Raw genomic sequence first — 11,307 nt, 5'->3', positions numbered from 1 at the left:
ATTATTAACAGTAGTAGTAGTAGTAGTAATAGTAGTAATAATATCTAATTATTATTATTTTTGCATAACCTGTACCTTTTAAAATATGTTTGAAAAAATATTGCATTTTACAGATAAATCAACTCTTGGAGTTTTTAAAAAATTATAATATAAATAATTAGGAATGCAACAAAGAGAACGACTAGGAGCAACATTGACAAAACTAAAAGTTATTGACAATGTTTAGACAAATTATATTATTTTTTAAATTAATAGGCAGTTTAGAGCAATTCCTCAAAAGTGTTGTATCTTTATATTAAATTATTTATAATAATAATTATATAATATAATAATAATAATATAATTTTATAATGCACATAGTATTCTGAAGAAAAAGATAATTTTTGACTGTATATCAATCAGATAAATATAATTTAATTCAATTTTGTACTTTAAAATATAAAATTTCTCATAATGTCATATAAAGTAATGTATTTCTTAATTTTGATATTTTTTTATTCACTTAAAATCAAAATAATTTATTCATAATTATTATGTTAAGCTTCTAATGAAAAAGTAAGATTATCATTTCATATTTACTCCGTTTATGTATTATGATTTATTAAAACATATTTATAACGAATTTAATTAAAAATTCAATCTATTGATCCATACTTTGGTCATTTATAAATGTTATTGCAATAAATGAGAAAAAAAAAATATATTATTTTCTATCATTTGCTGAATAAGTTATTGAGTTTTTTTCCACTGGAAGAGTATTTGCAAGTAGTATTTGATATACTTTTCTTTTTTTTTTTTTCAATTTTTATGTATTCTATTTCAATGCTGTAAAATATTTTAGAGATTCGGAATTTCTTTATGTAAGAAGCAAATTGTAACATAAAAATCTAGTAGTGTTTGTGATTAAATAAACGGATTTTAAAATGATTTCAATAACGATCGTAAAAATAGGCTCTGGATATTATACTTTTACATCGAAATATAACAATATTTTTCTCTTATACCTTATGATTTGATTAGTTTCGTTATTTATAAATAAACATATTTGGAAGTTCATTGAAGAAGTGCGGAAATATCCCAAATCTTAATAAGACGATCTTGTCCAATAGTTAGTAATCTTCGTCTAGAAGCATCGAGATCCATTCCAACAACATTATGCTTTGCATCATGAAATGATGCTAAAGATGTTTGGCTGCATAATAAATAAATATATAATATCAATAAAATATAGATTGATCTTGTTTGTTCCATTTTCAGATACATTTAATCTTATTCTTTCTACTTACTTTGCAGCTTTAAGTTGGATATGACATTGATCACATACTCTAACTTCAAATTCAAAACCCATTGCAGGTATTGGTATTCGTTGAGATGTACATCGAGCGCATAATGCACGACCACAATGACGACAATGATGTTGTCTCAAACCTAATTGTCGTTGATCCATCATTGCTTTAATATTCCAAAAGAATGGTCTTCCACAAGCCTAAATTTATTATAATATTTATCTATACATAATAAAAGATTGTATAGATTTATAATTTCTTATAATTGTAAAATTGCTTACTTGGCATGTATCAGATTCTACCCATGCTGCTGTCTCTTTTCTATTTGCAGCCATATCCCAACACACTATTACACCATCTTCTCCTCCAGATAATAACATACGTTCTGCACTTGCATAGCATAATGCTGTTACTTTATTGCTGTAAAATTATGGAATGCTATAGAATAAAAATTTATCTAGGAAGAAATTTATAGAAATTTGAACTTACTGATGTCCTTGTAATTCATATGCTGTACCCTGCCGACCACCGATATCCCATACAATAATACTTTGATCGAAACTTCCAGAAAATAAAAGTTGTTTTTCAGAATCCCATGCTAATGTATGAATGCTTCCTGTGTGTGTTTTTAATGTGGTAATTAGTGTGACACCATTAGTATCTAATTTCAACATAGCTATTTGTCCAGAATAATCACCGACAAAAGCATGTTTCGATTGTGTGTCAAATCTATAGTAAGTATAGTTAATAATTATAAGTTAAGGAGATATTTTTAATTTAAAATGGAAATTTTTTAAATGAAATATAAATTTTAAACAAATAAGAAATTATTTTTTATTATTATATATATATTATTATATATAAAGGATACTGCAAAGCAGTGTACCATGCATCTGTCTGATATGATCCTAACTTTTGCCCTGTTTCTGAACAATGTAATTGAAACATTTTATCTCGACCTATGCTTAATACCCATTCATAATTTGATGCAAATATAACACCTGTAACTCTTGCTTGATGTGCAGCATATTCACGCATAGCAGTCATTTGATTATAATCTTGTTCTAATATGAATTCCTAAAAGTAATACCTAACATATTCATTCTAAAATATAGAAAATATTAATAATTCTCTGAAGAGAATGATTACAATACATACATTTATAGTTCCATTTTCTAAACCAACAAATAACTGTCTAGTTTGTATACAATAATGCATCGATGTTGCACCAGCAGCCATATATTGACAAACACTTGGCCAATAGTGGCCAGAATCTCTTTTCAACCAAACTCTAACAGTTCTGTAAAAAAAAATGTTTTATTAAAAATATAATATAATGTAAACTGCCAAAAAGCAACTATTATTAAATAATTATTGCATGAATTTGTATCAAAATTCAATTTATTAAAGCAAGAATAACATTCATTTACCTGTCATCGCAAACACTAATTACACCATCTTCCCGCGGTATAATGATAGCCGCATTGACATCATCATTGCATCCTTCTAATTTCGATAAAAGTATAGGTTTTCGACTTGTACTAAATTTATCATGATTAACCCCTGGTGCAGGTTTTATTTCTGCTGCCATTTCAATCTTTGAAACGTAATATTTGAAGCAGATTTGTCATTTGACAGTTGTCAGACTTCAATATTAATCAGAGTTTATATACGTTATGAAGACGGAAAGCCGGATTTTTTTAGAGATTGTGAAGAACCTATTGGCGCTATTCGTGATATTTGTTACGAATATTTTTTCTCTTTTTTTTTGAATTCCTTATTATCAACTGTTACGATCTTTATGAAAGATTTATTTGTGTGTGTCTGTGTATGCGTGTGTGAATTAATAGAAATTTATCACACAAATTGTTTTAATTAAACAAACAATAATGATTGATAATGTTAATTTCATCAATCTTTAATTTAATTTTTCTCAAAAGATAAAACATTTAATTTTAAAATCAAGAAATCTAAAGTTTACGATTTTGATTCGTTAAAGTACGTTTTGACGTTATAAAAGAAGTTATATAGTATTATCACTGATATAATCGACAAATAGAACATATTATATAAGAAATATATTGAGCGGAAGATCTATATCATTTCTTCTCTATGTTTGTTCACATATAAAAGATGAAATATTGTAGGAAAAATGGTAGACTGAAAATATACAAAAAATAATAATAAATCAATTATTTGTTAAAATAATGAAACATATTTTCAGTATTTAATATTTTAAACGTTATCTATAGATTGTCTTTTCCCTAATAATATCAATATGTTGGGAACAAAGGTAAGAAACAAAAAGAGATTGATTAAATATTTTCCAAATATTTCTTCATATTCGAAAGTAGTTAAAAATAGATAAAAACATAAAAATAATAATTGATTTTCAATGATATTAGAACGATAGTAAAGACGATAATTTGAAAAGACAAGGCTCGTTCAGAAAATTATTACCTGTAAACACAAACGGAGATTCTCAATTAAGTATGTCTGTGAAAATGATCGATAGACCGACTGTATCACAAACTAATAAAGAATATACGATTTATTTGCAAGAATATAATATTTTATCTGAATAGTAAGTAAACTTTATAAGTACATCAAATTTTACAGAATCTATTTTATATATCTTTTATTGCTATATAAATATCTGAAATGAATAAAATTTCTTATTTTTAAATAGTAACATGTTATGTTCACAAGATCTGAAAGGAATTTATGTTATACCATCTGCTCGAAATTCCTTGTGTAAGTAATATAAATAGACAAATAGGTTAATTAATTAATTCTTTTTTTTTTCAATGCATCTTATGTATGAGAAAGATTGCATTCAAATTATTTAAGTCAAATATGAATTGATTCTTAGGTCTTGCTTGTCCTGACTTGGTCTTGTATAATGGTTTACATGTAAATATGTGCATGACTTATTTTTTGCCACATTTTCTTGTATATGTGTTTGTAATATACATTTATTAAATTATAATGAATTTATTTTGTGTTAGTATGGTTTGGTGTACAATTTGTGCGGCAAGGAATATATCAAGGAGGAATTTTTAGATTTGATATAACACTACCACAAAATTTTCCAAATGGAGAATGTCCTGTAAGAATTTATTGCCTATTATAATTTACCTAATATATATAGCATTTCGATTATAATATTGATTTAATTATATATTGAACAAATATTATAGAAAGTCACATTTCAAACTCCAATTTTTCATCCTTTAATCGATCCTGTGTCTGGAGAATTAAACACATTATGGGGATTTCCTGAATGGAGGAAAAGTAATAGAATTTGGCAGTTGATACAATTTATAACAAAAATTCTATCAAAAGTAGATCTTAAGATGAATCCTGTGAATCATGAAGCATATAATTTGTATGTATCTAAAAAAAAGTATTAATTATAAATAAAAAACATAACATTGAATTTGTGTTACAGATTAGAGAATAATTTCGAAGTATTTCGAGATCGTGTAAAAAAATGTGTAAGAGAAAGTTTAAATAAAGTTTACAATTCATCTACAGTGGATGATCCTCACTATATTATGTTTAGTCCATATGTTGATGAACTTTATAATTCTATTAAAAGAGAAATTTATGAACCTAAGGTATAAAAATATATATATCATTAAATTTTTAATCATTAAAAAAACATTTTCGTTTATACTTGTTATTGTTCAAGTTATATGTAAACTAAAAATCTTTTTACTAGGACATGATATACATATTGTCATCTTTGATAATGCTAAAGTTATAACATTAGTGAAATGTTAGGATTTCTATTAAATTTTTATTAAATTTATTTTTGAAAGCTTTAAGCAATGACAAGTATGTGATTTTAAATTATTGAAGCTTAAAAATTTTTTTCATTTGTTTTTTATTAATCGTGTTTTATTATGGGATATAGGAAGAAGAAGAAAACAAGGCACTTGGTTTATCTTGGGTGCAACCAGGATCATTGCAACCATTCTCTAAATCTGAAGCAAGATAATAAGTAGCATTATATATATTTATTATTTATAGAAAATTTATAGAAAACATAATAACAAAACTATATACGTCCTTAGAAAATAAGAGGAACGTAAATTTAAATGCAGGGGATAAATTGTAATATATTTTTATAATTAGTAAAAAATGATTATTTTTTATTTTAATTTTTAATATAATGTATGAAACTGTTTTGTATATTAAGCATATATAATACTCTTACATTTAATTATAATAAATACAATTGTTGGCTTGTTATTAAATGTACTGCGAACATTTTTTTTTTTAAATAAATTATTAAATAAATTTTTAATATTATTAAATAAATAAATTGCAAATATCATATATTATTAGAAATCATTATTATAGAGATATATTATAAAATAAACACATATATTGATTATATATATTATACATAAAATAAACATATATATATATATATATATATATACTGATTATAAATGTCATGTAAAAAATTTTTATTCTTGGAAATGAAAAAATTTTGAAAATATTCTCGAGATATTGTAATATAAACTTTTAGAAGAAGAATTTTTTATTGAATTTGATGATTGGGAGAATATAATCTAATGATAGGAGAAAATAATAGACTTGCAAAAATTTTCTAGAATTTAATGAATTTATATATTATATATATATCTTTATTTAAAATAAAATATACGATGCATAAAAATATATATTATCCAAAAGAATATATATCCGATATATAAAGATTTAAAAATATATATAATACATATATATATAAAAAAATAGAAATATGTACAAAATATATACATATATATATATAGAATTTGGTATGACATGTAGAAACGTAAAATAAGTACATTTTGTTAAATAAAAGTTAAATAAAGAAAGACAATAATAAATTTATGCACTTGTGACGCCATCTTGCGTTTTGATATCCTAAACTTAAACTTGTTACTAGCGCAGCAGAATATATAAAGAGGTATCTGTATACAAGAGGAATAACAGTGTGCGAGAATAGAGAAGACGTATCATTAAGTTTTATGCGATTCCTGATATTTTCCGAAAACGTAATTTTCTAAAAATTAATAATTAACTAATTTTTTATTATTCATTTTTGCATTCTTAAGTTTATATGAGATGAGATTTTAAAAAAGTTTCTTCTATTAATCGTAGCATAATATTGTTTTTAATTAATTATTTATTAATAATTAATATCATATTAGATCGATGCCATTAATATGCAATATTTTTTTATTATTCTCATTTTAAATTTAAAATTTCATTTAGAATTTATTTTTAAATATAAATATATACATTTGAAACATTAATTCCATTATTTTCACGTATTAATTTTATACATATATAAATTTGCTATCGTTTAAATAAATAATTTGATTAATATTTTTGCATGATAATTGTTAATAAACAATTAATTAAGAAGAATTTCTGAATTTTCAAAAATATATATCTCAAAAATAGAACTTCAAATAATTTTCTCGTATAAATTTTAACTGGAAATTTTTTTCAATTATTTATTAATGATCATCATAGAGAAAGCATCTTGGTCGCAAATTCTTGATGTATAATCGAGTAATAAATGTTCAATATTGTTATTATTTAAAAAACAATAAAATTATGAACGAAAATAATACATGAATATAGAGGAATTATTAATTTAAAGCTTGAGCTGCACACAATTATATAGAAATAAATCTTATAATAACATTAATATATTATAATAAATATGATATTAATACATAATATTGTTATATGAGCCTGCACCTAGCGCATATTTATCATTAATTAATTAAATATCATTAATTAAGAAATTAAGAATGAATTCTAATTTTCTATTAAAATTTATACCAGAAATTTGTTTGAGATTTTAGCTTTGAAATGCAAAAAAATGCTTAAAAGTGCAAAAATTTTTAATAAAAAATTATTAAAGTTATTAATTAATTTTTAATGATATCTTTTAATATTGTTCTTCTTTTGACATCATGAAATAACCTCCTTACATATTCTGCTATGCCAATAACAATTTAGAGCTTCGAGTGTCAAAACGCAAGATGGCGTTGATCAAAATTTTTCAATCATTGTTGATCGGCAAAACAGATTACAAAATTTACAGGATCAGAGAAAGAATAAAAGTATATTTCATATATATGTATAAAATAATAAAAATACAAAATAATACATAAAAATACAAAAATATATATTTAAAATATTTTACAATATAAAAATGAAAAAATTATATATACGTATAATACATTTGTAATAAAAATAAATTAGGATTATATTGTTCTTCTTTTAAAAATTCCATGAATTGGAATTTGATTTCATTTATTACATGTATATACGTGTATAATTAAATATATATGAAGTAAATTTTTAAATAAATCTTTAAATTAAATATTTATTGAATGGAATATTACGATTTTTTTTTTTTTTACCATTCTTTTTAAATACAAGAAATCATATTAATTTAATTCTTATTATTGTTATCTTTTTTTCATTGTCTTGATCTTAATTAGACTTATATTAGATATATTTTTTTAAAAAATCGTTATCATGCGTATTGGGTTTTAAACATGTGTGACAAGTATTCGTAAATGAAAGTTCGTCAGAAGAAATATATATTTCGTGATAAATATAAAATGCAATGAAATATATTACGATTGATAGTGTCGGAATATTAAATGTCGCTTTTGTATTTTATCTTATTTCAATATATTCCTAAGCGTTCATTGTATTTTGAGATTATGAGTTACGATTTTAACCTTTAATGACGGACATACAACTATAGGTAATGATCGTTTTATACCCATATCGTTTGTTTAATATAATTTTATTTTATAAAATAATGATATTTTTGAGAATTTTAAATTAACATGATTAACATTATAACCGTTATCGTAAAGAATTATAGATTAATTCTTTATACTTTGATTTTTATATTCGAAAAATTCGATGATGTATTTGAGGTTAATTAAAGACTGCTTTTTTTATAAATGTATATAATTTACGAGAAAGATTTTTTATTAAATTCATATCTCGTGTAAAACGTAAAATATAAAAATATTTAAAATAATGAGTTAATTATTTGTAAAATATCAAAGAATTTTTAGTGATATCTATTTTCTTGCCGTTATGAAAATCACATTGGCATATCATCACTAGATATTATAAGATGTCTTTAAATTCTTATTTTTCCTTCTTAATTCTAAACATATGTGTCATATAGTTGTAGGTAATACAAGAAATATCAAAATGCAGACGATAAAATGCGTTGTGGTTGGAGATGGAGCTGTGGGTAAAACTTGTCTTTTGATTTCATATACAACCAATAAGTTTCCATCCGAATATGTACCTACAGTTTTTGACAATTACGCAGTAACAGTAATGATCGGTGGAGATCCATATACATTAGGATTATTCGATACTGCTGGTAAATTTGTAACAATATATATATATATAATGTAATTTATATTTTATGATATATTTTATTATATATTACGTGTTATAGGTCAGGAGGATTACGATAGACTTAGACCGTTAAGTTATCCCCAAACAGATGTATTTCTTGTTTGTTTTTCAGTTGTCTCACCATCATCTTTTGAAAATGTTAAAGAAAAGGTTACATTTTATTCAAATTTTTTAACGTTTGCTATTTCGTTAAATTCAATTTACATGCACAATGAAGGAGAAAATTATCAATCGTACGTGTGTGCTTCATTTTAGTGGGTACCCGAAATAACACATCATTGTCCAAGAACGCCGTTTTTGTTGGTTGGTACTCAAATCGATTTGAGAGATGATGTTGCTACTATCGAAAAATTGGCAAAAAATAAGCAAAAACCAATATCCGCGGAGCAAGGGGAAAAGCTTGCCAAAGAATTAAAAGCAGTGAAATACGTAGAATGTAGTGCTCTTACACAGGTAAGTATTTACATTCGTTAAAGAAGAAGAACATGCTCGATTTTGTTATAATATTTTCAATAATAACGTATTCAATAATAATACAGTTTTAAAAATTTCAGAAAGGTTTGAAAAATGTGTTTGATGAAGCTATTTTAGCCGCTTTAGAACCTCCAGAACCAGTAAAGAAGAGAAAATGTACGCTCTTGTAAGAGAGAAACATCAATAGAAATGGATTGATAATCAGAAAGAAAACGAAGTTACATGTAATAACGAGGAGCGGCAAATTTCATGCATAGTATAAAGCAATTTGTTAGAAATTCGAAAACTGTGCGTAATACCGTTCCTTTCCGAAAAAGATATTAAAATCGATTAATAGCCGCTAATATAATGTAACGCGACAATTTGAAACGAACTTTTAATTATCATATTATAATATCGTATCGATCACATTCCATACAACGTGAAATTTCGATTAAAAGTTTTTTCTGACTCGATGAAATTTTTTAATTTTATAATATCAAGTATACTTCGTAATAAATATTTTCCAACTAGCTTTGAGAAAGATATTAAGATATTAATTTTACCAAAAAGAATAATATTTTAAAATCTATTAGAACAATTGGTGCTATCGATTAATATAGTATTTTTGGGTTGCATTTAAACATTTAATAGTAAAATGAATATACAAATATATTTCGAATTTTTTTGAAATATTTATATAAAAAATTTGAAAAAGAAAAGAAATCAAAAAATATTAATTTTTAATGTATCGAATTAAACAACACGTTCATGTACCGGAATCAACGAAATCAAATACGAGATATAGACGTAAAATGAGCGACAATGTTATTTTCTTTTTTAACAATATTACGAATATTTCGAGGCATGAATTGTTGATAGATTTTCCGCGAATTCTAAATGGCAGCTATGATAAATGGTTTTTATAAGAACGTATTTTTTTTTTTGTGGCAAATACTGATACTATTCGCGTCTAATTTTGTACATATCAGCATTTGTTACAAATGCACACTGATATGACGTAATAAATATCGGTAGATAATAAGAAGAAGGGAAGAGAGACGATAATAATAACAAAACATTTATATTTTATAAGATTTCAATTAACGAATTTGCTAGTAATGTCGTATTATATATAAGCCGAAAATTAAATTTTCGACGAAAATACACACGATTAGATAGACGATAGTTGGTCGAAACGAGCGTCGAGCTCATTTTCCAGCAATTGCATGTTTACGTATTATTTATTTCAACAAATATTGTATTATTTGATAAGCAAAATATCAATACTTAGTGTTTTTCTATTAACTTTTTACGATATGCGAACTGGATACATGTAGCGAGAATTCGAAAAATACAAGTGAATTTTGCGCGAGCGCAAAATAAACTCGAAACTTGTATACGAAATATATGAAATAATGAACGTGCGAGCATTATTAAAAACATCATCGATCGATTTTTATATTCCGTATCCAGTGAAAAGGTGGCATTTATTAGCATTATACGTGTCACGATATGTAGACACAATCGCATTATGAAATATTCATCTAAATATATTTATACTATGCATAAGAAATTGTTTTTTTTTTAATCCTAAACTTTTATTATTAAGATTCAAGTTTATTTTTTTTATTTATCTATTCTATTTATCTATATAGTTTAATTTCGTTTTGAAAAATCATTCGATGCATATTTCCTCGTACATTTGAAAACGTATGTGAAAACAAAAATAATATAGATACCGAGAGACAGAAACGGTAAAATAAGTTATTCATCGATCGAACGGAGAAAACATCAAATCACAGATACGTAATAGACCAACGTTGTTCATCCATCATGGATCGCACAGATTTTCCTCTCTTCGTCCTTTATTTTTCTCCTTCGTTTCCTTTCTTTCCTATTAACTCCTCCCATTTTCTCTCTCTCTCTCTCTCTCTCTCTCTCTCTCTCTCTCTCTCTTTCTCAGTTTCAACCGTGGCATTTCTCTCTATCTCTGGTGTGTCGATTGCATTGCCGTACAACAGCGCGTTGCGCCTTGTAGTTACTTCAATTATGTGAATTCGTGGTTACGTATCGTCGTATTGGAGCAACTTTGCCG

The 11,307-nt window shown here is 24.8% G+C and overlaps 3 protein-coding genes across 4 annotated transcripts; 2 read left to right on the top strand and 1 right to left on the bottom strand.

Moving 5' to 3' along the window:
• Positions 1–948: 948 nt before the first annotated feature.
• Positions 949–3,259, bottom strand: LOC122714733 (WD repeat and FYVE domain-containing protein 2). Its single transcript, XM_043936360.1, has 7 exons — positions 2,717–3,259; positions 2,445–2,586; positions 2,158–2,363; positions 1,776–2,015; positions 1,568–1,706; positions 1,287–1,486; positions 949–1,192 (listed from the first exon to the last, which is right to left on the bottom strand). The coding sequence occupies exons 1-7, from the start codon at positions 2,875–2,877 to the stop codon at positions 1,054–1,056; spliced, it is 1,227 nt and encodes a 408-aa protein (XP_043792295.1). The 5' UTR covers positions 2,878–3,259; the 3' UTR covers positions 949–1,053.
• A 161-nt stretch (positions 3,260–3,420) lies between these two features.
• LOC122714734 (AKT-interacting protein-like) lies at positions 3,421–5,576 on the top strand. Its single transcript, XM_043936361.1, has 7 exons — positions 3,421–3,579; positions 3,692–3,870; positions 3,976–4,040; positions 4,295–4,395; positions 4,487–4,674; positions 4,738–4,906; positions 5,206–5,576. The coding sequence occupies exons 1-7, from the start codon at positions 3,565–3,567 to the stop codon at positions 5,287–5,289; spliced, it is 801 nt and encodes a 266-aa protein (XP_043792296.1). The 5' UTR covers positions 3,421–3,564; the 3' UTR covers positions 5,290–5,576.
• Positions 5,577–7,884: 2,308 nt separating this feature from the next.
• Positions 7,885–9,776, top strand: LOC122715308 (cdc42 homolog). 2 transcript variants are annotated; one of them, XM_043937393.1, is made up of 5 exons: positions 7,885–8,076; positions 8,515–8,718; positions 8,797–8,906; positions 9,012–9,209; positions 9,311–9,776. In XM_043937393.1, the coding sequence occupies exons 2-5, from the start codon at positions 8,541–8,543 to the stop codon at positions 9,398–9,400; spliced, it is 576 nt and encodes a 191-aa protein (XP_043793328.1). In that variant the 5' UTR covers positions 7,885–8,076; positions 8,515–8,540; the 3' UTR covers positions 9,401–9,776. The 2 variants fall into 2 exon arrangements, with proteins under 2 accessions (XP_043793328.1, XP_043793329.1); XM_043937394.1 differs by having other exon boundaries at positions 9,296–9,776.
• The last annotated feature ends 1,531 nt before the right edge of the window (positions 9,777–11,307 follow it).

The sequence above is a fragment of the Apis laboriosa genome, unplaced genomic scaffold, assembly GCF_014066325.1.
Source record: "Apis laboriosa isolate Shangri-la unplaced genomic scaffold, ASM1406632v1 scaffold34_cov151, whole genome shotgun sequence".
NCBI lineage: Eukaryota > Metazoa > Arthropoda > Insecta > Hymenoptera > Apidae > Apis > Apis laboriosa.
The sequence above is the reverse complement of the archived record's forward strand: the minus strand, read 5'-3'. Positions and strand labels throughout refer to the sequence as shown.